General features: G+C 36.5%; 1 protein-coding gene across 1 annotated transcript in view; it reads right to left on the bottom strand.

The window, feature by feature from the left end:
- LOC105475313 (component of oligomeric golgi complex 5) overlaps nt 1–27,711 on the bottom strand; it is a 372,025-nt gene that overhangs the window by 135,844 nt on the left and 208,470 nt on the right. The window contains exons 9-10 of the mRNA XM_011730439.3: nt 20,588–20,700; nt 20,312–20,389 (exon numbers count right to left, since the gene is read on the bottom strand). Of these exons, the coding sequence (XP_011728741.2) occupies nt 20,312–20,389; nt 20,588–20,700 (191 nt within the window). The remainder of the gene's footprint in view (nt 1–20,311; nt 20,390–20,587; nt 20,701–27,711) is intronic.

The raw sequence follows: 27,711 nt of genomic DNA, 5'->3' as shown, positions 1-27,711 counted from the left end.
CAAAAATCCAGACAAAGAATCAATAAAACTGCCGGGTGCAGTGGCTCACGCCTGTAATCCCAGCACTTTGAGAGGCCAAGGCAGGCAGATCATGAGGTCCGGAGACCGAGACCATCCTGGCTAACATGGTGAAACCCTGTCTCTACTAAAAAATACAAAAAATTAGCTGGGCATGGCGGCGGGCACCTGTAGTCCCAGCTACTCGGGAGGGTTAGGCAGGAGAATGGCATGAACCTGGGAGGCGGAGCTTGCAGTGAGCCAAGATCACGCCACTGCACTCCAGCCTGGGCGACAGAATGAGACTCCACCTCAAAAAAAAAAAAAAAAAAAAAAAAAAAAATTCAATAAAACCAAAAATTGGTTCTTTGAAAGAGTAAACAAGATGAACAGACCACTAGCTAGATTAACAAAGAAAAAAAGAAGATCCAAATGAGCACAATCAGAAATGACAAAGGCAATATTACAACTGATTCCACAAAAATACAAAAGCTCCTCAGAGACTATTAGGAACATCTCTATGCATACTGTCAGGCCCCTGAGCCCAAGCCCAGGTGAAATAAACAGCTATGTTGCTCACACAGAGCCTGTTTGGGGGTCTCTTCACACGAACGCGTGAAACACATACAAACTAGAAAATCTAGAGGAAATGAATAAATTCTTGGAACACACAATCTCCTAAGATCAAATCAGAAAGAAACTAGAACCCTGAACAGACCAATATCAAGTTTCGTAACTGAATCAGTAATAAAATCTACCAAGCAAAAAAAAGTCCTGGGCCAGACTGTTTAACAGCAGAATTCTACCAGACATAAAAAAGAGCTGGCACAAATATTACTGAAACTATTCTCCCCCAACCCCCGCCAAAAAAATTGAGGACTCCTCCCTAACTCATAATATGATGCCAGCATCACCCTGATACCAAAATGTGGCAAAGACAAAATGATAAAAGAAAACCACCCGACAACATTCCTGATCAACATAGATGTAAAAATTCCCAACAAAATACTAGCAAATGGAATCCAGCAGCACATCAAAAAGTTAATTCACCATGATGGAGTTGGCTTCATTCTTGGGATGCAAGGTTGTTTCAACATATGTAAATCAATAAAGGTGATTAAACACATAAACAGAATTAAAAACAAAAACCATATGATCATCTCAATAGATGCAGATAAAAGCTTTCAATGAAACCCAATATCCCTTCATAAAAATCTTCAAGAAACTAGGCATCAAAGGAAAATACCTCGAAATAAGAGGCATCTATGACAAACCTTCAGCCAACATCATACTGAATGGAAAAATACTGGAAGCATTCCCCTTGAGAACGGGAACAGGACAAGGATGCCTACTCTCACAACTCCTATTCAATATAGTAGTTGAAGTGCTAGCCGGAACAATCAGGCAAGAGAAAGAAAAAATAGCACCCAATTTGGAAAAGAGGATGTCAAAATTATGTCTTCTGTGACAATATAATATTATAACTAAAAAATCCTAAAGATTCCACCAAAAGGTCCAGGAACTGACAAGTGACTGTAGCAAAGTTTCAGGAAACAAAACCAATGTACAAAAATCAGTAGCATTTCTATACAACAATAATGTCCAAGCTGAGAGCCAAATGAAGAATGTAATCCCATTTACAATAGCCACACACACAAAATGAAATACCTAGGCATACATCTAACCATGAAAGTGAAAGATCTCTGAAAGATCTCCGTAAGATCTACAAAATGCTGCTGAAAGAAATCACAGATGACACAAACAAATGGAAAATCTTTCCATGTTTATGGATTGAAAGAATCAATATCATTTAAATGGTCATACTGCCCAAAGTAATCTACAGATTCAACACTATTCCTATTAAACTACCAATTTCATTTTCCACAAAATTAGAAAAACTATTCTGAAATTCATATGGAACCAAAAAAAGAGCCTGAATAGCTAAAGCAATCCTAAGCAAAAGAACAAAGCTGAATACATCACATTATTCAACATCAAACTATAATACAAGGCTATGGTAAGCAGATCAGCATGGTACTGGTACAAAAACAAACAGACCAACGGAACAGAATGGAGAACTCAGATATAAAGCCTCACACCTACAGCCATCTGATCTTTGACAAAGTCTACAAAAATAAGCAATAGAGAAAGGACTCCTTATTCAATAAATGGTGCTAGAATAACTGGTTAGCCATAGGCAGAAGAATAAAACTGGATCCCTACCTTCTACTATATGCAAAACTTAACTAAGGTGGATTGAAGATTTAAATGTAGGACCACAAACTATAAAAATTCTAAAAGAAAACCTAGGATATACCATTCTGGACATTCACCTTGGGAAAAAGTTTATGACAAAGTGTTCAAAAGCGATTACAACAAAAACACTGAAAAAGTGAGGCCTAATTAGCCTTAAGAGCTGCTTTGCAAAAGAAGCTATCAAAAGAGTAAACCAACAACCTACACTATGGAAGGAAATATTCACAAACTATGCATCTGACAAAGGTCTAATGTCCAGAATCTGTAAGGAACTTAAACAATTCAAGTCAAAAAACAAATAATCTCATTAAAAAGTGGACAAAAGACATGAACAGATACTTCTCAAAAGAAGACATACAGGGAGCCAACAAACATATGGAAAGATACTCAACATCACTGATCATTAGAGAAATGCAAATCAAAACCACAATGAGATAACAGTCAGAATAGCTATTATAAGAGTCAAAAAAAAAAAAAAAATACCACAAGCTGGGTGTGGTGGCTCATACCTATAATCCCAGCACTTTGGGAGGCTGAGGAAGGCGGATCATCTGAGATCAGGAGTTCGACACAAGCGTGGCCAACCTGGTGAAACCCTGTCTCTACTAAAAATACAAAAATTAGCTGGGCATGGTGGTGGGCACCTGTGATCTCAGCTACTCGGGAGGCTGAGGCAAGAGAATCGCTTGAACCTGGGAGGCGGAGGTTGCAGTGAGCCAAGATCACCCCACTGCGTTCCAACCTGGGCAACTGAGCGAGACTCTGTCTCGAAAACAAAAACAAAAATAAAAAACAAAAAATACCCCCAAAAAACCCACAGATGCTGAAGAGGCTGCAGAAAAAAAGGAATGCTTATACATTGTTGCTGGCAACACAAATTAGTTCAGCCATTACAGAGAGCAATTTGAAGATTTCTCAAAGAACTTAGAACTACTATTCAACCCAGCAATCCCATTATTAGGTATATATTCAAAATAAAATAAATCATTCTACCAAAAAGGTACATGCACGTGTATGTTCATCATAGTGCTATTCACAATAGCAAAGACAGAGAATCAACCTAGGTGTCCATCAATAGTAGAGTAGATAACAAAAATGTGGCATGTAAACACCATAGAATACTACACAGCCAAAGAATGAAATCATGTTTTTTTACAGCAACATGGATGCAGCTGAAGGCCATTATCCTAAGCAAATTAACACAGGAACAGAAAACCCATTACCACATGTTCTCACTTATAAGTGAAAGCTAAATATTAGGTACTCATGGACATGAAGATGGCAACAAGAGACACTGGGGTCTACTAGAGGACAAAAGGAGGGAGGGGGCACAGGTTGAAAAACTATTGGGTTCTACGCTCACTACCTGGGGATGGGATCATTTATACCCCAAATCCCAGCATCATGCAATATGCCACGTAACAAACATGAACTTAAAATCTAAGTAAAAGTCAAAATTAAAGTAACAAAAATTAAAAAGAAATAATAAGGCCAGGCATGTTGGTTCATGCCTGCAATCCCAGAAATTTGGGATGCTGAGGCTGGCAGATTGCTTGAGCTCAGGAGTTTGAGAGCAGCCTGGGCAACAAGGCAAAACCCTATCTCTACAAAAAAATACAAAAATTAGTCGGGTGTGGTGGCTCACGCCTGTAGTCTTGGGAAGCTACTTGGGAAGCTCAGGCTGGAGGATCACTTAAGCCTGGGAGGCAGAGATTGCAGTGAGCTGAGATCGCACCACTGTACTCCCACCTAGGAGACAGAGGGAGACCCTGTCTCAAAACAAAAAAACCAAAAAACAAAAAAACCCCAAAATATATAATAAGACTTGAAAGTCAAAATTATTCCTTAATTATGGGCTGTAGAATGGATGTTATGTTAGCATGCATGAAAACAACATTAGTCTCCTTATACATCTCAATCAGAGTTCTTAGGTGAGTAGGTATATTATCAATGATGAGTAATATTTTGAAAGGATTTTTTTTTCTGAGCAGTAGGTCTTAACAGTAGGCTTAAAATGTTCAGCATACCACACTATAAACAGATGTGCTATCCTCTATGCTTTACTGTTCCATTTATAGAGCACAAGCAGAATAGATTTTGCATCATTCTTAAAGGCCCTAGGATTTGTGGAATGGTAAATTAGCACTGGTTTCTACTTAATGTTACCAGGGGCATTAGACCTAAAAAGAGAATCATACTGTCCTTTGAAGCTTTGAAGCCAGGTATTGACTTCTGCTCTCTAACTATGAAAGTCCTAGTTGGCATCTTCTTCTAAGGCTACTTCATCTACACTGAAAATCTCTGATTTAGTGTAGCTACCTTCATCGACGATTTTAGCCAGATATTCTCAATAACTTGCCATAGTTTCCACATTAGCACTTGCTGCTTCACATTGCACTTTTATGTTATAGGAGTAGATTTTTTTCCTTAAACCTCATGAACTAATCTCTACTATCTTCCAACAAGAAAAGGTGCAGCTTCGTCACCTACCCCAGCCTTCCCAGAACTGAAGAATTCGGATATTGCTCTTGATTGGGCTTTAGATTAAAGGAAGGTTGTGGCTGGCTTGATCTTCTATTCAGACCACTCAAACTTTTGTCATATCAGCAAATAAGATTGTTTTACTTTCTCTCTTTTTTTTTTAGATGGAGTTTCGCTCTTGTTGTCCAGGCTGGAGTGCAATGGTGCAATCTTGGCTCACCACAACCTCCGCCTCCCAGGATCAAGAGATTCTATTGCCTCAGCCTCCCGCATAGGTGGTATTACAGGCATGTGCCACCACGCCCGGCTAATTTTGTATTTTTAGTAGAGATGGGGTTTCTCCATGTTGGTCAGGCTGGTCTTGAACTCCCAACCTCAGCTGATCTGCCCACCTTGGCCTCCCAAAGTGCTGGGATTACAGGCGTGAGTCACCGTGCCCGGCCAATTGTTTTACTTTCTTACCATTCATACAGTCACTGGAATAGTTCTTTTAATTTTTTCAAGAACTTTTCCTTTGCATTTACAACTTGGCTAACTAGTATAAGAAACCTAGTTTTCAGCATTTCTCAGCTTTCAACAAGTCTTCTCCACAAAGCTTACTCATTTCTAGCTTTTGTTTTAAAATGAGAGACATGTGACCGTTTCTGTCACTTGAACACTTAGAGGTCACTGTAGGGTTATTAATTGGCCTAACTTCAATATTGTTGTGTCTCAGGAAATAGGGAAGCCTGAGGAGAGGGCCAGGGTTGGGAGAATGGCCAGTTGGTGGAGCAGTCAGAACACACATACTTAATGATTCAGTTTGCCATCTTATATGGGGGCTGTTCATGGTGCCCCAAGACAATATAATAGTAATATCAAAGATCACTGATCACCTTACCAGATAAAATAACAAAAAAAGTTTAAAATATTGCAACAATACTACCAAAAGTGACATGCAGACACAAATGAGCATATGTTGGAAAAACGGCACCAATAGGTTTGCTTGATGCAGAATTGTCACTAACCTTACATTTGTAAAAAAAAAAAAAAAAAAAAAAAAGAAAGAAAAAATGCAGTTATCTGTGTTGCACAATAGAGGTGAAGCACAATAAAACAAGGTATGCCTATACTGTATTATTCAATTTATATAAGGTATCTAAAGTAGTTGGGCACTTAGAAAGTAGAGTAGTGTTTGCCAGGGGAAAGTAAGGGGTAGGGAAATGGGAGGTGGTGTTCAGTGGATACAGAACTTCAGTTTTGTAAGACGAAAAAGATCCAGAGATATGTTGCACAGCAGAGAGCATCAGAGAGCATATATGTAATACTATTTTTGTACTGTGCACTTAGACTTAAGTTGATAAGTTTTAAGTAATGTAATTCTTAAACTAATTCTTTTATCACAATTAAAAAATAAACACAAAAAATCACATGAATTTAGGTTAGAGTGAAACTATATACCCACCTAAGAGTATGTCAAATTTATATTGGATTACTAAAAACAAACAAACAAACAAACCATATTTCATTTCAGCATTATTTTGCTATTTGAGCAAGCAGCCTAATCTGGCATTACTTTGTAATCATATACTTTGTATCAGATAATCAGAATATACATTATATACAATTTTGTGTAGCTTAAGTACAGTATTCATGCATTAATTATATAACAGAACCAATAATATTTTTCACTTTTACTTAAAAAAAGTAGTTTTAGTATCGGCAAATTCCTTATGTAAACTAACTGATGCTGTATAGAATTCTGAGGAAGTGAAAGAAAAATTCATAACTGATTGCCAGAAAAGCCTATTACTCTGACAGAATCTTCCATTTTTCTACAGTTTCTAAATATCATTTTTCCACACCAAGAACAAACGTATTATGGAAACATTTCTTTAGGCCTTCCCATTATAAGCTTTCTTTCTTCAGATAATTTAATGTTTTACCATTTAAAACTATTGAAGGATATTTTCTGTTAATATTTCCATGGAATATTAAAATAAGACTTGTGAAGGGTTCCCTGAGGGAAACAACTGTGACTGGAAAGGAAACAAGTAGAGAAAGCAGTTTTTGGAAGGCAAGGACTAGGTCACTCTGTTCAACTTTGTGTCCCAGTGCCTAGGCAAAACTTGTTCAAGGCAATTTTGTAAAACATTCACTTCATTATTAGATATTACTTTTCTCTATGAGTCATCCACTGATTTTTTTTTACGTCTATTTAAGCATTCCCTAGGAAATAAAGAGAAAACCCAAAAGGAGAAAATAATTGGAGCCAACTTTAAAGACAATGAACTGTTTACACTTTCATCTAACTTCTACCCATATGTATCTGCTCACTGCAGGTTTTCTACCACCACAAAAACAGGAGGATATTCAGGTTTTCTACCGCCACATAAACAGGAGGATATTAATCCATTTGCGTGAAAAGATAAAACCGTTTAAATATTCAGCAAGGTTCTAACTTTGATTGAGAAAGTGTTCAATTTTGATGAAAAATGATTAGTATATCATAATGTAATTGAATATTCCAGAAATTTTAACATATACTATATACCCAAACAATGATTGCATCAAAGACAGAGAGACAAACAGAAAGTGATTCTGACTATAAATAAGTTGATTCACTCAAGTAAGTAAAGAGTTTGGGGAGAACTTTCTTCCATCCCACCTGACATTCTTTCAAATGTTGTTAAAAAAGGTATTACATATGATCCTAATCAGGAAAAAACTGTTATACTTTGGGTTGTGTTCATGTCCAGGACTTTCTAACTCAAGTATGTGATATACAGGATAAAAAATTTATAGGTAAATAATTACCACTGGGGAGGAGGATGAGAGGGATAGAATGAATCAGTATAAAAGTTAGAAACAAAGCAAGAAGATATCACCCTTAAATAGAATTATAGGCATTCATAGATTATTTTGATTTTACATGTAGCTTTCTGTAGATTTTGATAGGTCTGCAATTTGTTCAAATGTGAAGATAAACAATATAAATGAATTCCTCTCAAATATTTGAACTCTATAACAATAAGTTTCAAATAGCTAGAAGGACAGTGAATGTCCCCAACACAAAGAAATGATAAATGTTTGAGATGGATATGCAAATTACCCTGATCTGATCACTATACATTATATGTATCACATCACTATGTACTCCATAAAATAGTACAATTGTTACGTGTCCATTAAAAAATTTTTAAACTAAAACAATTTTTAACATGTATATTATTTCTTCTTATTCTTTTACTATGCTTGGTCAGTCCTCCAGTACAATGCAGAAAGTAAGCAAGGATAAAGGGCATCCAAGGTCGGGTGCCATGGCTCATGCCTGCAATCCCAGGACTCTGGGAGGCTGAGGAGGGTGGATCACGAGGTCAGGAGATCGAGACCATCCTGGCCAACATGGTAAAACCCCCGTCTCTACTAAAATACAAAAAATTAGCTAGGGGTGGTGGCACATGCCTGTAATCCCAGCTACTCAGGAGGCTGAGGCAGAAGAATCTCTTGAACCTGGGAGGTGGAGGTTGCAGTGAGCCAAGACCACACCACTGAACTCCAGCCTGGGCGACAGAGTGAGACTCCACATCAAAAAAAAAAAAAAAAAAAAAAAAGAATTTTGTCAAATACTCTTTCTACATCTATTTTGATAGTTATATCATTTGTATATACTGCTGCACTTCTGTGGTAATATTGAAAATTTACTGTAATTTTCCTTTCTTGTAACCCTAAACTGGTCTTGTTATAGAGGTCATACTAGTTTCACAGAAAGAGTTGGGCAAGGGGTCTTCTCTAGAAAAACTTAATAATCTGTTCCCTGAAAGTTTGGTAGAATTTTCTTGAAAAACCATATGGGCCTACTAGTTTCTTGATCTGTAGACTAACTACTGATTGAATTTCTTTTAATGGCTACAGGACTGTGGATGGTTTCTAATCCTACTTTAGCAGTTTTGGAAAGTTGTATTTTTCTGGAAATCTGTCAATTTCTACTTGTATTTAAAAATTAGTTAGCATAAAGTTTTTCTTATCGTCTTCTTATTTTCTAATTTCTAATTTGATACAATTTTGAATTTACAGAAAAGATGCAGGAATAGCCCCCCCGAAAACCCATACATTATTTGCATACTCATATTTACCACTTGTTAACATGAGCCACATTTACTTTACCATTCTCATTTTCTCTATCTCTGAACCATCTGAAAGTAAGTTGCACACATCATGGCTCTGTACCACTAAATAATTAACAGATCTCCTAGAAATAAAGACATTTTCCTATGTAACCATAGTACAGTTATCAATATTAGAATTTTTTTTAAAGAGATAGTCTCGCTTTGTTGCCCAAGCTGGAGTGCTGTGATGCCATTATAGCTCGCTGCAGCCTCGAATTCCTGGGCTCAAGTGATCCTCCCGCTTCAGCCTGCTGAGTAGCTGGGATTACACACATGTACCAACATGCCTGGCTCTGGAATTTTTAACATTGTTCAATTCCTGAACAATGGATTGTATGTACATTGCTTATATATAAAAGTACAACTAACTTTTGTGTATTATACTGAATTGTACATATTTTTATACATATATCCTAACTGTACATTACCAATTTATAGAAGTACAGCTGACTTTTATATATTGACTTAGCCCTAATAGCTTTTGTAGGTTCCAATGGATTTTCCATATAGTCAATCATGTAATCTATAAATATAATTTTCTTCTCTTCTAAACTGGAATCCTTTTATTTTCCTTGCCTATTCCACTAGCTAGAACAATGTTAAACAGAAGTAGTGAAAACAAAAAGAAACCCTTTCCCTATTTTAGGGGAGAAGCATTAAGTTTCCACCATTAAATATTATTATTATTATATTATTTTTTGAGACAGAGTCTTGCTCTGTCACCCAGGCTGGAGTGCAGTGGTGCGATCTCTGCTCACTGCAACCCCTGCTTCCTAGGTTCAAGTGACTCTCTCCTGCCTCGGCCTCCCAAGTAGCTGGGACTACACGCACATGCCACCATGCTTGGCTAATTTTTTTTGTATTTTTAGTGGAGACAGGGTTTCACCATGTTGGCCAGGCTATTCTCAAACTCCTGACCTCAACTGACCCAACCCACCTCGGACTCACAAAGTGCTGGGATTACAGGCATGAACCAGTGCACCCAGTCTGATTTCACCTGTTCGTTTTTCTTAGATGCCTTTTATTAGGTTGAGAAAGCTTCCCTCTGTATTTCTAGTTTACTTAGAATTTTTTATCAGACATAGATGTTGGATTCTGTCAAATGCTGTTCCTGCATGTATTGAGAGGATCATACAAATTTTCTTTTATAGTTTCCTGGCTTTCTTTTTCCAATAAGTCTTATATTAAAACTCCATTGGATCCTCCATAATTTTTAAATTTCTCTTTCATATTCTTCATAACCTAGTCTTTATGAGGCATTCTGGATAATTTCAATGATTCTATCTGCCAGACCTCTAATTTGCTCTTTAGCTTTCTGTAATCTTGTGTTTAATGTATCTGCTCTTTTATTTCAACAACTTTATTTTTATTTCTAAATGTTCTATTGGTTCATTTTCAGATCTACCTAGTAATTTTAAAGTCACTTATTTCTCAATTTTTTATTCTATATTTTAAAGTATTTCATTTACAGATACTTTAGATTCTTTATCAGATAATTCTACTATCTGAAATCCATAGCATCCTTGAGAAGTTCTTCAGGAGTCTAAAAGACATTTTGCATTGTTTTTATTTTTTCTGCTTTCATTCACAGGTTCTAGTTTATGAGATTGGCAATTTCTTACTGTGAGCTTATATTTGTCTAACCTTAATATAAGAATTCTGATGGCTAAAACTAAACATGTGTTCCTCTGCAGAGGAACTGCATTTGTTTCTTATGGGAGTGACATGTTGTTACCAATTGAGGATCATGTTAGCCACTGCCCTGGGTCTTGGTGTAATGCAAGACTCTCAAGTTTCTTCTTTCATCTTGCTACATCCCCAAAGCACAGAGTATTGATCCCATCACTGAGGTGGATATTTGACCTCAAGACAACCCCATCTTGCACATTCACTTATTACTCACAAATCCTCACTACAGGTTCAACTATTTTATCTTTACGTGTATCTATATATGTATGAATGCCCCTCAAACATTCTCTTATTTTTTGCAAGCTTAAAAAATCATGTTTTTCTAATTTATGCAGAATTTGTTTGTACTGTAGTGACAGAGCCCTTAAGAATATCTGGTCCCCATATAAGTAAAACAAGAAATCCTCTAACCTGCACAGATAAGAGTATTTATTAATAATATCTGATTTAGAAATCTACCTGATTTATCCCTATTCAATATTTTAATCAAATTGAGATTCCATAGATAAATAAGTTGAACAATTATCTCATAATATTAAGAAGATTTCAAATTTGGATGTCTTAAATTTCAAAAGATTTCAAATTTGGATGTCCTAAATTCTTGAGTTAGAGTCTTTAATGCTATTTTCAAATCATTTGGTATGTCTAAAAGGGCAAAAAAACCCACATTATTTTTCATAGTTATAATTCTCATTAGTACCACAGCAACTGAAAATGTTGAAAGCCCTCCAAATTTAGCTTAATGCATCTTATACACATGATTACAAGATTCTGTTCAACGATAAAAATTGCTGGCTTAGAAAATGAAAGTATCATATCTGTAATCCCCCACACAGCTAAGCTGGCTTAATCCTGCAAATAAGAACATACAGCCTGTTTTCCAATGTGTAGATTCTTAATAATTTGTCAATAATTTGCTACACTCACTTTCAAGCAAAGTATTATATAGTATTGGTGATTAGACAGTGATAATAAAACTCTTAACTGGTTTTAAAGATACCATAATTGAATTTCTTAACGGCTAATAATCAACCTAAAATTCTAATTTAAAAATGAAATAATGCATCCATTCATATAAACCACAGAAAACACAATATAGTAAGAGAAAAAGAATATTAAATGTTAAAAGAATTTTGGCAATTTTGGCAATGTTAAAATGCCAAAATAATATGGATAGGTAATAATATAATAATAATATGGATAGGTATAAATGTATCTTTTCAAATTATCATATAAACTGAAAATAACAGGATAATTTTATAAGCTAGCCAGGGCAATTGTTAATGCAGAAGTAGAATTAGTTATCTCAATTAAAAAAATAGCTTTCAAAAGGCTCTACATTTAAACTAAAATACCACTTAGGTTATGAGCTGAGAGGAATGAAATAATAATAAACTAAAATGTCCCTAAGATTTGTTACACCAGATATAATTGGTCAAGTTTTATTTTATATTCAGACCATTTATGCCCTCTTTATAATCTCATATATCCTTTATACCATTATGGCCATCAACTGTAAAAGCTTCTGAACTAGTAAAGCATTACAGAAACCCACTATCATGTGGGATTTTTTTTCCCTTGAACATTCCTAAGATTACACTTTGAATACTAATACACACAGTTGTCTCTGTCATCTGAAATCAAAATCTTAGCAAAAACCAAGGCAGATTTGGAAGATTATGTTGAAAACTAAGTTTTAAAGTAAACCCAAATGTTTACTTTTTATCTGCTAAAAAAAAAGTATATACTTTAGAATTAATAATTCTCACAAGACTCTGTAGAATGCAACTAAGAAATATCATTTTCAAATTGTTATAGCAACAAAACTACCACACGTTAGGTCGTAACTCACTTTAGTAAAGTGAGACATATGAATTTGATACATTCAGAGGAAATCTTTGACATTGGTTTATTTAAGGAAGCATGATCAATAATTTAAACTTCTGATACTCTACATGAGTTAATGTACAAGCATATCATGTTATTAGAACTATTGAATAAAACTGACTTTCTCACATGGCAAGATTCTTTACTACCTATCATTTGTTCAGTTTATGAACCTACATAAAAGTTCCAGCATTAAAAAAAGACTGAAATAGGGCTGCGTGCGGTGGTTCATGCCTGCAATCCCAGCACTTTGGGAGGCCAAGGCGGGCAGATCACGAGGTCAGGAGTTCGAGACCAGCCCGACCCACATGGTGAAACCCCATCTCTACTAAAAATACAAAAATTAGCCAGCATGGTGGTAGGTGCATGTAATCCCAGCTATTCAGGAAGCTGAGGCAGGAGAATCGCTTGAACCCAGGAGGCAGAGGTTGCAGTGAGCCAAGACCATGCCATTGTACTCTAGGCTGGGCGACAAGAATGAGACTCCGTCTCAAAAAAAAAAAAAACAAAAAACAAAACTGAATTAATAATTATGATAGCAAATTGTCAAGTTAGTCTCTGAAATAAGTCTAAATTATTTCACTTTCTCTCATAATACCTCAGTTCTATGGGCACTATTACTAACCTCATCTGATATTTGAGATTACATGACCTACCCAAGGCTGCACAATCAGTGGTGGTAGCAAATCGTATCTGTCTGATAACAGGTCAAAATTCTTAATCACTACACTGTCCTGCCTTTGACACTACTTGAATTACTGTTAAGAAAGAAGACCTTTAAGATTTGGCTTTCCAAATGCTAAAAGCTATACTTACTCTTATGTAAACCATTTTAGACCACTTTTAACATATTTTAGGGATCTGGGCAGATTGACTATAAAATATAACACATAAAGATTGTTAAATAATGAGCGCAGCAGGACAGTTTCTTTCTTCTACAGACGACGTCTGAGAACGTTAACTAATGAAAATTTTTTTCACAAGCATAGGTTTAAAAAATCTACAGGAAAACACAAATTTAAAAAATGAGTTTCCATGACACACGTATTAGAATAGCTGATTTCCAAAACACTGACAAATCCAAATACTGGCAAGGATGGGGAACAAAAAGAACTCTCTTTCTTTATTAATGGGAATAGAAAATGATACAGCAACTTTCAAAAACAGTTTGGCAGTTTCTTACTAAGCTAAATATAGTCTAACAATACAGTCAGAAAGCGCAACTCTTATGTATTTACCCAAAAGAGATGAAAATGCAAAAGGTTGAGCAAGAGGTGAAAACCACACAATAATGTCTACGGTAGCTTTATTCATAATTGGCAAAAACTGGAAGCAACCAAAACATCTTTCAATAAATGAATAAACTGAGATGTATCTAAGCAATGGAATATTGTTCAGTGATTAGAAGAAATAAACTACTAAACTAAAAAAAGCCATAGAAGGAACCTTAAATGCATATTGCTAAGTGGAAGAAGGCATTCAGAAAAGGCAACTTACTGTATAATTCCAATTACATGACATTTTGAAAAAGGCAAAAACTATGAAGACAGTAAAAAGATCAGTGGTTGCAGAAGTCTAGAAGGGCAGCAGGTAGGAATGAATAGGTAGAACAGAATTTTTAGGGAAGTGAAACTAGTAAAACCATTCTGATACTGAAATGGTGGATGCATGACATACATTTGCATAAAGCATTGTGCATAGTGGTATATTTGTTACAACTGATAAGTCACTATTGTTACATTATCAACTGAAGTCCACAGCTTACACATTAGAGTTTGCTCTTAGCATGGTATAGCTCCATGGTTCTTGCATAATGCATAACATTGTACTTTCAGCTCAATATTTTGTAAATCTAAAGCTGCCCTAAAATAAAAATTAATTTTAAAACAACTCTATATATTAAACTATGACAAAAGGACAATAACTATGAAAATTATTTAACAAAGGAAAATGTAAAATAAAAGATTTTTGGGGTAGAAATAAAACAAGCTGGTAAGAAGAAATACAGAAATTTCATCATAGCTTACAGTGAATTACAAAAGCATTGAAACCAAATGGTTTGAAAACAAAGAAATCTGGAAAATACATTCTTAATTTTCCTACTTGATATGAAATTAATAATGTAACTGTTTATAATCCATTTTCTAAGCCAAAGAAACAATATCTATTAATTTAACTTTCAGTGAATTTCAAATACAGACTACTGCTTGTACAAATTTTAGCCAAGTGTGGTGGTGCAAACCTGTAGTCACAGCTATTTGGGAGGCTGAGGCAGGAGGATCACTTCAGCCCAGGAGTTTGAAACCAGCCTAGGCAATACAGTGAGACCCTGACTCATCATAAATAAAACAAAATAATAAAACAAGTAATTAAAAATTTTACTTTCTCAAAGGCAGCTTTTGAATAAAAAAAGAAAAAAAAATCAGTACTTTTTTTAAAAAATCTGTTATAGACAGATTCCAATGTAGAAAAGATACTTGCTAGTAATGACTGCCCTAAGGAGAAAAAGTATTAATTTCTGAACAAATACTATAAAAAGCATATGACGTAATTCTGATATTGTTTCATCCTGAACTATTTACACTGTTTTACTTCATTTTTAAAATAAATAAAATTTTATTCACAGGTATAAAATGCTAAGCCACTAAATTAGAAAGAAATTTCAATATCAGGATATATCCTTCCTAAATATCTTAAAACTGCAAAAACTTGTAGAGTAAGAACATTCTATTCATAACCTTTTCCTTGAAAAGAGGTTACAAAAAGAGATCTTGGTCCATATATCACTCTTCAGTGACTCAAAAGATATATCATTATCTACTCAAGTTTGAAATTTCCTGAAGAATATAAGGGTTGTTATTTAGGGTCCCCAAATCATTCTAAAAATCTTGAACTTTTTATAAAGGTTCTATTGCCAATGATAATTATCTTAACTAGAAAAATAATGTTCTTACTTGGTAGTTACATCCTTAGCAAAAATATTTGTATTTGTTTACAGCTTTATAATAAAGATATATTTGAAGAAAAAGACTATTCAAAGAAATTGTACTAAATATTGAGAACTTTATGTGCTGTCTTTGCAACATATGACAAATATTTTCTTGTGAGTTTACTTTTCTCTTGCTCTGGAATTCCCAAGTACAGAGGAGGAAACGTCATTTCGGACTTTTCACAAAAGACTGATCTTTTCTATAGACAGGTACACTGAATTCCAAGAGAGACTAAATTTTTTTCATAAATATTGCCCTCAAAAAAATTTCAACTAAACTGGTAATTTCCATTAAAATTTATATATAAATAGTTATGTGTGTGTGGCATATGAATATATCCTTAAATAGCATGCGAATAATCTCTGAAAGAGCAATCTTTAATGGTTTTATTTTAATAATAAGTTTTTTAAGTACATGAAATAGGTGAATAAAAAGCATACATCCCTATTCCTAACAATCCCTTTTAATCAGTAATGATTCATACGCATTTTCTTTCTCTCTTTCTCTCTCTCTCTCTTTCAGAAAGGGTCTCACTTTGTTACTCAGGCTAGAGTACAGTGGTGCAATCTTAACTGACTATAACCTTGAACTCCCAGGCTCAAGCAATCCTCCTGCTTCAGTCTCCTGAATATCTGGAACTACAGGTGTACACTACCATGCCTAGCGAATTGTTTTAGTTTTTGTGGAGATGCTGTCTCCCTATGCTGCCCAGGCTGGTTTTGAACTCATGGCTTCAAAAGATTCTCTCGCCTTGGGATTACAGGCATGAGCCACTGTGCCTAGACTCATATGCATTTAAAATCTGGCCTGCACAAGTTGCCAGTGTTCATTCACCTTAATAACTTATTGTTATCAAGAATTTATATGTGTTTTTATGTAGAAACTCTACCCAATGTAATAATAATACAAACCTAAGCCTCCTAAATAGCAGTATTATTTATTTTTGATATTTTCATTAGATTCTCCTGAGTACATTTGGTTCGTTATAACTGTGCTTATGTTGTTAGTAGAATATTAAATTGTTCAAAAGGAATAAAAATATGCAAAGTATTCGATAATAAAAGCTCGAAATGAGGCCACTGCACATAAACACTAAATAGATTCATTTTTGTAGGAAGACAGCCAAAATCAGAACAAACGAATGAAAACACGGCAAGTATAGGTGTTTGTCTGTAAATATGAAGGCCCAATATTAATTATTCCATCTAGTAATAAATGCAAAACATGAGTGACTATACACCTTGAAAAAAGCATCTCATTGTTTCTTTTACACAATTGAAAGCAAAGTAGAAAGCAGGGTAAAGTAAGCAGGTATGTACTGATATAAGTATATGTGCACAAAAGAGTTAATATAACAGGTCTGAGTAGCTATTGTCAGAAAATCCTGATTGCAAGGTTGGTATTTGGCTAGCATCTAGGAACTTAGATTTTGAGAAGGACCCCATGATTCTCTGTTAAGAGTTGTTCACTGTACCTAAACTGTTTGTGACAAACAATATGGTTTATACTGAACACTTGCTTTTCTACTGGGAGTCTAGAATTTCGGTATTTCTTTAGGCATTAACTAACCCCTGATAAAACTCTGGACTCACAAGCTCAAGCTGAGTTTTCCTGGTAGACAGCACTTTTTGCATGATCTCATAACTTGCTGCTGGAAGAATCAAGGGGCTCATGTCTAACTCCAGTGGGAGAGGACTCTTTGGAAGCTTGCATCTGGTCTCCTCTAGACCTTGCCCCATGCATCTTTTTTCCCTTTGCTGATTTTGCTTCACGTCCTTTAGCTGCCACAAATCATAGCCATGATGAGTACAACTATATGCTGGCGATGGCAGGGGTGATCTGCCTGGAGCAGCCACTGCCATGAGGCTGGCTGCAGTGGAGAGCCAGCAGGAGCCCCACCCACTTCTGAGTTGGAGGGGTGGGAGCCCTGTCCTCCTGGCTGTAGCTGCAGCCGCCCAGCCACAGCTGTGGACCCAGGCATCCCTGTGTTCTTGGGGACCTGGGAAGCTCCCTGCCTCCACAGGCTTGAAAGTGCCTGCTCCCACTGCCTGGCCTCTCCCTGCTCCCAGCATCTACTTTGATTTCACAGCACAATTGAGGCCAAGCCCAGGTGCAGCCACATCTTACCTGGGTGTGTGCATGCTTGGGGCAGCACGCCAGCCCTCTGCCACCTTGGCCCCCTCCAGACTTTGGACACCAACAAGCATGGCAGGAAGGCAGAGGGAGTGTTAAGGGCAGCTCAGTGAGGGCCTGCAGATGTCCCTTGACATGAACAGCCTGCGTGCTGTGGACAACGGGTTGTTGGTGGCAGGAGGCAGAAAGGCTCCTGGGCAGAAATGGGGGAGTCCATGGTGAGGACCTACATTTAAGCCAGCAACCTGAAGCCCAGGGGCTGGACTGCCAGTTCTGCAGACTGGAGTGAGAACTTATGGTGCTTTTTCCAGGCCTGCCCATGGCCAACCATGGACCAATCAGCACATACTTCCTCCCTTTTGAAGCCCATAAAAACCCCCGACTCAGCCAGACTCGGGCAGATGATAGGACTATCTGCCTGTGGATAGGAGCTACCCACTCTGGGTTTCCTCTCTACTGAGGGCTGCACAAATGATGGGATGACCTGCCAGCAGATACAAGCTAACCACTCTGGGTCTCCTCTCTGCTGAGGGCTATACAGATGTCAGGATGACCAGCTTGCAGATAGGTCCTACCCACTCCAGGTCTCCTCTCCACTAAGGACTGTACATACATCAAGATGACCTGCCTGTGGAAAGGACCTACCCATTCTGGGTCTCCTCTCCACTGAGGGCTGCACAGATGACAAGATGACCTACCAGCAGATACAAGCTAACCACTCTAGGTCTCCTCTGTGCTGAGGGCTGCACAGATGACAGGATGACCTGCCCACAGATATAAACTAACCACTCTGGTTCTCCTCTATGCTGAGGACTGTACGGATGTTGGGATGACCAGTCTGTGGATGGGACCTACCCACTTCAGATCTCTACACTGAGGGCTGCACAGACATCAGGATGGTCTGCATGTGGAAGGGAGCTACACACTGCAGGTCTCCTCTCCACTAAGAGCTGGACACTTGTGGAGATGACCTGCTTGCAGAAAGGAGCTGCCCACTTCGGGTCTCCTGACAACTGTTCTGCTACTCAGTGAAGTTCCTCTCTGCCTTGCTCACCTTCCAGTTGTCCACATACCTCATTCTTCTTGGATGTGGGACAAGAACTCAGGACCTGCCAAATGGCTGGACTAAAAAAGTTGTAACACAAACAGGGCTGAAACACGTCCCCACCACTCACCACGTTCTGGGCAACAGGAAGGAGAGAAGAGCTGTGGCCCTTTGGGGAGCCCACACCTAGGAGCTCTCCGAGCCAGGGTTGTGACACTTTCTTTGGGATTCTGCAGTTCCTGGCATCTCTTGAGCTTCCAGGTGTCACGACATTCCCTTCATCTAGATGCGGGTGCCTGCAGCATAAGCCATGTGCAGTACATCTGATCCAGCTGCAGCCTCACATGGAGCTAGCACCTGTGCTGACACCTGGAGCTGCCTGCCCTGCCACAGCAGCCAGTGTGCCTGGCTGTGCGGTGGCCGGACCCCAAGCTTGTCACTCACATACCACTCGCCGCTCTGTGCCTGGCTCGTGTTTGTCAGTTGTGGGGTCTGGGCCGGTAGTACGAGCCAAGTGCAGTCTGCTAGGCCAAGTGGGCAGAACGAGCCCAGCGGGCAAGAGCAATACTCAGGCAGAAGGCACCACTGGTCACAGGAGTTTCTGGCTGGCGAAGTGATACCCTAAGGATCCTGTGACACTGGGTTCTATCGATCCTCCTAATAAATCATCAAACTTGAAGGATAGTCCTGGAGGGTCTCCACACAGTATACAAAATATTTAATATTGTGGACTTACAAAGGAAATTACCTATACCATAACACTGGAAACTCAGGGAACATTTTTCTTTGGGCTATTGGAGGTTAGGATTTAACAATCGGTAGAATCATTATCCTATTAATCATTATCAAAAAAAACATCAATATAATGAATAAAATGTAGAATCAGGCATTCCTATGCATGGAAAGAATTCTTATGGCCCATGAGGCTAGCAGATTGGTGGATGACAGAAAGATCTCAGAATATGGAAAATGAATACAGCAAAGTACTTTATGGGAAAAATCAACAACCTTCAGTAAACACATTATAACGACTTCTATTTAAACGTCTTATTTACCAAAAATTTTCAACTTATTCTCCAGTGGAAATTTTAAAGCACTTATAAGCTGTCATTTATATAACAAAAAATGAGAAATTAGTATATATATTACAGAAATTAATCTATAAATAATACTAAAGATAGCAGCTACTCCATAAACAAACACGATTGCATTTATTTTCGTTTATTTATTTATTTTTGAGACGGAGTTTCACTCTGTCACCCAGGCTGGAGTGCAGGGGTGCGATCTCAGCTTACTGCAACCTCTGCCTCCTGGGTTGAAGCAATTCTCCTGCCTCAGCCTCCCAAGTAGCTGGGACTACAGGTGTACGCTACCACGCCCGGCTAATTTTTGTATTTTTATTAGAGACAGAGTTTCACCGTATTGGCCAGGCTGGTCTTGAACTTCTCACCTCGTGTTCCACCCGCCTTGGCCTCCCAAAGTGCTGGGATTACAGGTGTGAGCCACCGCGCCCAGCCTCACGATTACATTTATATTGCAAGGAACATTTATAGTTGTCAAGAAATACACTTATCTATTGCCATTTCATATGTAGCCACTCTGTAAGGTAGTAACACAAATGATGCTGACTCATATATTCATGTTTTGTACAAGAAAGATATAAAAATGTGTTCATTTAAACATACCTTAACTATTTCTTCAATGAAACAAATATGAGAAACAGGATCTCTCTTCTTGGCCAATACTTTTTGTAGATGTTGTACCTTAAATGAAACAAATGTAAAGCTTAGGCAATAGAAAAAGCAAGAAAAGGGAAATGGTGACCTTTAGGTACATTATAATCAGCTAGTGGAGGTATTTTGAATGCTCATCAATTTAAAAAACCTGCCCAAGGTCACAGAACTTGGAATAACCAGGAGTTAATCCATATTAATGTTCTTTCCACTCCTTCAAATATTTACCTGTCCACAAACAGCATAAATATGATCCATAAGTTTCTCCATATTCGTCCAGAGTGAAGCACGCAAAGCTGCAGTATTTCCTGGGGTTGGCATGGTAGATCGTCCAGGTCCCCCTGGTTACAAGTGAGAAAGTACTATGAAAAATAAAGTTTTCCAAAGGCAAATATATATATACACACACACACATATATATATATGTTATTATGAAAACCATACATAAGCTAAAAAATGAGAAGTTCCTTCTTTAGAAGGAACTAAAATTATTTCCTGTCTCATAGGAAATAATTTCTTATGAGTAAGAATCTTAACCTTTTATGCTTAAGAAAGGGAAGCGACACATATCCAGAAAGGATAAAATGGAAATTGATGAAAATGGTTTCCTACAAGAGGTGTGAGAATGGTGGGAAATGAAATAGGTGAAAGGTACAAGGATGGAGGTGAGTCTTCCTCTGTTTCCTACCGCTCTCATGCCCCTTGCAGAAAACCATCTTCACTAATTTCCCATTTATCCTGTGTATGTACATGTGTGTGTATGTGTGTGTTGTGTCCCCTTTCTTAAAAATAAAAAACTCTAAAACAATAAAAACAAATACAGGAACAAATAAAGTATGTGTGTGTTGTGCCCCCTCTTTCATAAAAAAACAAAAAAACAAAAAAACAAAAACTGAATATAAACAATACCGAAACAAATACAACTAACTATATATCAAATTGAAAACATAACCACGCAGGAGGAAAACAATTTTAATTCATGGAATTTTTACTTATAGAACCCTGACTTCAGTAAGATACATTTACGCACAAAAAATTACAACGAAATATTGAACTTTATTAAATAGATTTTTGCTGGATGTGGTATTGAAGTAGTAATCCTGAAACTAGTTTAGGTATATTTTGGAACAGAGCAAAATAAGGTTCTCAGTGTAAACAGAATAAAGACACAAATATGTAATGGGGATTAGACATATTTCCCAACTCTATCCACTGGAAAGTCAGAGAGACGATGGTTCCTCAAGAGTAGTAAGTATACCTAGTATCCAAATTTTGATTTCTAAGACCATTCTCCAATAAAAACAAAGCAGGATTCAGTGGAAAAAAGAGTGATTTCATATTTGGAGCAGTGAAAATACAAGGTGAATGTGACAGATATTGTGCCAGTGAGCAATAAAGTGTTTGAAGACAAATGAAATTTTTCAAAAGGATACATCAAGTTGACTGGAAGGGGCTTCCACAACACAAATTTCAGATAATTTGGCCATCCAAAATAATACTGATGGTAATAAATTATAAAACAATGATTAAAAAATAATTCATGAGTATATAGTGAAACTCAAATGTTTATAAAGGATGGAAATGCTCTTTATAAAAGAATATCAGCTAATAAACGCAGAAAGAATGACAGAATTAGAAAAAAAATCACCATTTTGCAACTACTAGTTGCAAAATTAATTAAGAGAAAGAGTATCAGTGGATACCAAAACACTAAGTGAAATGTTATTGGCCGGGCATGGTGACTCATGCCTGTAATCCCAGCACTTTGGGAGGCTGAGGTGGGCAGATCACTTGAAGTCAGGATTCGAAACCAGCCTGACCAACATGGAGAAACCCATCTCTACTAAAAATACAGAATTAGCCAGGCATGGTATCACATGCCTGTAATTCTAGCTACTCGGGAGGCTGAGGCAGGGAACTGCTTGAACCCAGGAGGCGGAGGTTGCAGTGAGCCGAGATCATATAATTGCACTCCAGCCTGGGCAACAAGAGCAAAACCCCATCTCAAAAAAAAAATGTTATCGAGAACAAGATACTCATCACATAGTCTCAAAGTATGCACCTATAAATTACTAATTACAAAGAAAAGAGCATAATATTACAAAGACCAATCTGGCATATGCCAATTTAATGGAGTGATCTAATTCAGCATCAGCAGCAATGAAACAAACTGAAATAATTGTGTTGTTTCCTGATATGATATAATAGGAAGTATACAACATCATCTTACCAATGGTATGTTTACCCTGAAGCTAATCATGAAGAAAATACCACATGAATCCAGACAAATTCAGATTACGAGGCTCTCCAAAAAATGTTAATACCATTAAAAAAAAAAAAAAAAAAAGGCAGTGGTGCTGCTTTTTATTAAAGAGACAAGACAGCCAACAGAAAAGCATGATCCCTGATTGGTTTCACTGGTTTCAGTCAGGTGAAACCAACTTACACAAACAACATTTTGGGGAACAATACAATTTTGAGTATGAACTGCACCTTAAATAATATTAATGTATTAATACTAACTTTTTAGAGAGTGAGACTGTCTAAGAATGTTCTTGTATATAACACATACAGGAATCTATATGTAAAGGTTTGAAATGTTTCAACAAAAAAATAGAAATTTTAATCCCAAATTGAAAGGCATACATTTCACTCCAAACTAACGTTAAATATCAGGCAGTAGAAGAGCTCATCATTGGTTAGTCAGTCTATATCTCTGCTTTTATGGAGGACAAGATCAAGAAAACCAGAGGCACTGTGTGTGTAAACTACCCAACTCTAGTTTTTCAACAATTCAGAAAAGAATTGCACGTACCTTTAGCAAACAAACGCAGTTATTTCTTTAGTCTGATAATAGTAGCAAGCAATAAAATAATCTATGAGAAAGATGTTGGCTTAAAAATATAGATAATACCTGTTTGAAATCTGCATCTAATGAAGCTTTAGAATATTTGCAGTGCTATGCAAAGACTATTAAGGGAAGGTATACAGGAAATGGATAATACTGTAACAATCTGCAGCTGTTCTCACATGTTATATAAAGAATGAACTCATAACAGTCAGAAAAGGGTATGTAGTGTCTTTATGAATACTAAAAAATACAGGTCAAATTCCTGGAATATGTATGACTTGGTTTTATGAAACCCTTCAACCTATTATTCTTTTAAATACAAGCAGAAATACAAGATATTGCCATTACCAGTTAGCTTTAATAGACTCAAGAAACAAAATAGTCCCTTAAGTTTTATTTAACTGATAAAAGAAACTAAGAGATCCTCATAGATACAATACTTGAAAAATGATTTCTAGTTAGTGATGATGGAATAAAATCATTTTCTTATTCTCTTCCCTTGAATGCCAATGAAAAGAAAATCAAACAAAAGATTGAAAATGTCAACCTCAAAGAAACAAAACTTCAAACCGGAGATTATGAAGCATGCATGCCAGTTGCTGTAGATAAGTCAAAATGAAGAAGGAACCAGAAAGATGACACCATAGATCATTAGGAAGAGTAAATTGCTCTTAAAATCAATTGTAAGAATTTGCACAAGCTATCTAAGGATTCTTTTGATTACAGCTGAGATCTACAGATATGGACGGGCCAGGGAATGTTCAACATTGCAAAATTTAAAAAAAAAAAAAAAAGCTGAAGGAAAATCACAAGGAATTGATATTTATGTTGTTTAAGAATTAGCCCCTGAGTGTGGGGAGACTACTGGAGGTAAAGTGAGATGAAGAAAAAAAATACTGCAAATGCTAGGATTCAACACAGAAATGGCTTAAACAGCTTTACTGGAAGCCATACTAAGCTTCTTCTGAATGATACAAATTTTGAGAACAGATGTGCTCCCAAGGTAAAAAGAAGTAACAAACTGGTCAATGGGTATTGTAGACAACAAACCTAAATTAAATTGCAGAGTGCTTCAGGTATCTCTCTTCAGCCATGCCTATACCATTCTTCAATGAATAGCTAGCAGTTTTCAATGATGAATAATCATCAGAAACAAAGCAAGAATGGACTTAACATAGACACTGGGGAGGGTGGCAGGAAGGAGGAAGAAAGGAATATAAGCTAAAAGCAATGATAAACATAGATCACCAAAGAAACAACAGAAAGGGGTACTCAGTTTTCCACTGCCTCAAAGTAATTACTGGAATATTCACTGGAAAAATATTATAGAAATTAGGACCATATTAGAAAAAACAAAAAGTTATAATAAATGAGAGTGAAAACACAGTAACACATGTAAAATAGGCAAGAGGAAATAATACAAAATGAAGTAAAATGCAAAGATACTGGAAGCAAAGTGAAAAAACTCCAAGCAAATATTAAGAGAATCAGACTTCCACATCCATGACACTCTCTCTCCCACATTATGCCCAGCACCAAGTGCAAGAAGATACTAGACATGGAAAACAAAGAATATCTGATATATGCATAAAGTTCCTGAAAAGAACAAATGGAACAGAAAAATATTCAATATACAGTGGAAGAAAACTTTTCTATAAAAGGGAACATACTTTAACTTCACACACACACACACACACACACACACACACACACACACACACACAGAAAACATGACACAGAGCATTCAACTCTGAGACACACGCTAAAGAAGTCACTCAACTTCAAAGATAAAGGAAAATCCATTTGGACAGTCAAGAAAAAGCAAGTCAACTAGTGGGCGATAAAAATCTGATTAGTCTCATAATTCTCTAATACAACACTAAAACCCAGCAGTTGGTAAAGCAATGTCTGATGGTAGATGGGACCCTTCATTTTCCTTTCATATGAAGGGACTTCAGCTAAAGCAACTTTCTTACCTTCCTTCCCTACCTCTTATCCAACTCTCTCCATGTGAAGAGGAGTGAGTGAAGAGTGAATCTGAATAAGAAACTGAGCATCATTGGCTCAGTCCCTTCCTTCCTCTGTTGTGGAAGCTTTGTATATATAAAAGGTGCATTCTGACCAACATTCTACCAGTGGTAAGTATAGTGGGAAAGGCTAAATTGGGAAATAAGTTTAATTTTGAGGTGATATATTAAAAAATCCATTTGGTTATAAATCAAAGCCATGCTTTTCGGTGCATTTTTTTCAACAGTAATAAAACTAGCATTGCAATTGTCATGTTTTTGTCTCCTACATTTGTGTCTCATTTTCCAGTTCAGTGGGGGAAGAAAAACATTATTTATTGGGACACAAACAGCTACAAAATTCCAAGGGAAAGTGTAAATAAAAATTTATACCTGGCCAAATCATTTAAGCATAAAAGCAAAACACACCACCAACTATGTAAGGACTCAAGAGAGCACAGTACCTGTGAAACATTTTTGAAAAATCAACTAGATTACGATATCCAGCCAAGGGAGAGATAAGTATAGAAATGGAGAGGTCTAGTACAACCTCTATGGAAAATAGTATGGAGATTTCTCAAAGACCTAAAGTACATCTACCATTCGATCCAGCAGTCCCACTACTGGGTATCTACCCAAGGGAAAATAAGTCATATATCAAAAAGACAACTACATGTGTATGTTTATCACAACGTAACTCACAATTGCAAAGATAGGGAACCAATCTAAGTGTTCATAAAACAATGAGTGGGTAAAGAAACTGTCATATATATATACACACACACTCACACACACATATATATACACACACACATACACACACACACACACACACATATATATACACACATACCATGGAATACTACGTAGCCATAAAAAAGGATGAAATAATATATTTTGCAGCAACTTGGATGGAACAAGTAGCCATTATTCTAAGTGAAGTAACTCAGGAGTGGAAAACTGAATACCATATGTTCTCACTTACAAGTGGGAGCTAAGCTATGGGTACAAAAAGGGTGCTATAAGGGACATTGGAGACTCAGAATGGGAGAGTGGGAGGGATGTGAGGGCTAAAAAACAACATATTGGTACAATGTACATGACTTGGGTGACCATGCACTAAAATCTTAGACTTCACCACTATACAATTCATCCATGTAACCAAAACCCACTTGTACTCCTAAAGCTATTGAAAAAAAGAGAAAAGAAATGCAGAGGTCATATTAAAACAACCAGAGATTAAAATCATTTAAAAATAGAAGAACATGTAAAAAACATTAATCATTCAAAAATAACATAACAAACAACAGGCAAATGAGGATGGGGGGGTAGGGAAAAGTTTAAGTATGCCTATCTCCCACATTTAGTAGTAAAGACTCAACAGACTTAGTAACAAATGATTTCAACTTCTTAATTTTTTTTGTAATCTTTCATTCATTACTTTTAAATTTAGAGGTATCAATTAGGATCTAGTATTTCCTATGAAGAAGCATTAATTGGAAATTCACTAAGTCCTTGATGCCACATAAATTTCTAATTATTTTGTTGAACGAAAATAAAATATTTTATTTTAAAAAGTATACTTCTAAAACTGGTAAGGCTAAACTATGGTGCTTAAGTTCACACACATGAATGATAAAACTATAAAGAGAAAAACACAGGAAGTTATCAATATAAAAGTGAGGATAATGGTTACATACGGGAGAGAGAGGGGTTGGTTGTGATTGGTAAAGAGGTTTCTGGATGGCTGGTTTAGCCTAGGAAGTGTTCACCTTATAATAATTCATTAAGCTACATGTTTCATTTACGGTTTTTTTTGTGTAAGTTTTACTTTATAATAAAAAGATATTTTTAAAAAGCATGTATCTTAAAATTCCATTTATGCCTCTCCATTTATCCTTCTATAACATAAAATGCACAGATAAATGTATGGACTACTGTTCACTGTATAGTAACAACCACAGTATCTATCTGGGTGATGAAATTTGGATATACTGTGTTGTCTACTTTGCTTCATTATCATCTTTTTTCATTGTTTGACTTTCTTAACATTTATGTTTTATTGTTAAATATTTCAGGCATACAAAAAAGCATATAGAATAATGTTATGAACACTAACCACCAAACTTTAAGAAATACAACATTAAATAAAGTGAAGTTTCCTTGTCCTCTCCTTTGCTAGTCTCATTTCCCTTGCTCTCTCATCAGATGTAATGGTATTGGGTTTTGTAGTTTGTTTTTAAGAGATAGAGTCTTGCTATGTTGCTCAGGCTGGATTCGAACTCCTGGGCTCAAGTGATCCTTCCGCCTCAGCATCCCAAGTAGCTGGGATTACAGACATGTGCCACCATGCCCAGCATTGGTATCTTAAAATTGTTGATCATTGTTCCAATGCACGTGTTTACACTGTTAGTACATATGTGCACATGCAAAAACAATTTAATATAGTCTGTCATGTTCTTAGGCTTTAAATCGGTATCATGCTGTATATATGT

Source organism: Macaca nemestrina, chromosome 4 (assembly GCF_043159975.1).
Source record: "Macaca nemestrina isolate mMacNem1 chromosome 4, mMacNem.hap1, whole genome shotgun sequence".
NCBI lineage: Eukaryota > Metazoa > Chordata > Mammalia > Primates > Cercopithecidae > Macaca > Macaca nemestrina.
Note: the sequence above shows the minus strand (reverse complement) of the source record. Positions and strands in the feature narration are given on the sequence as shown.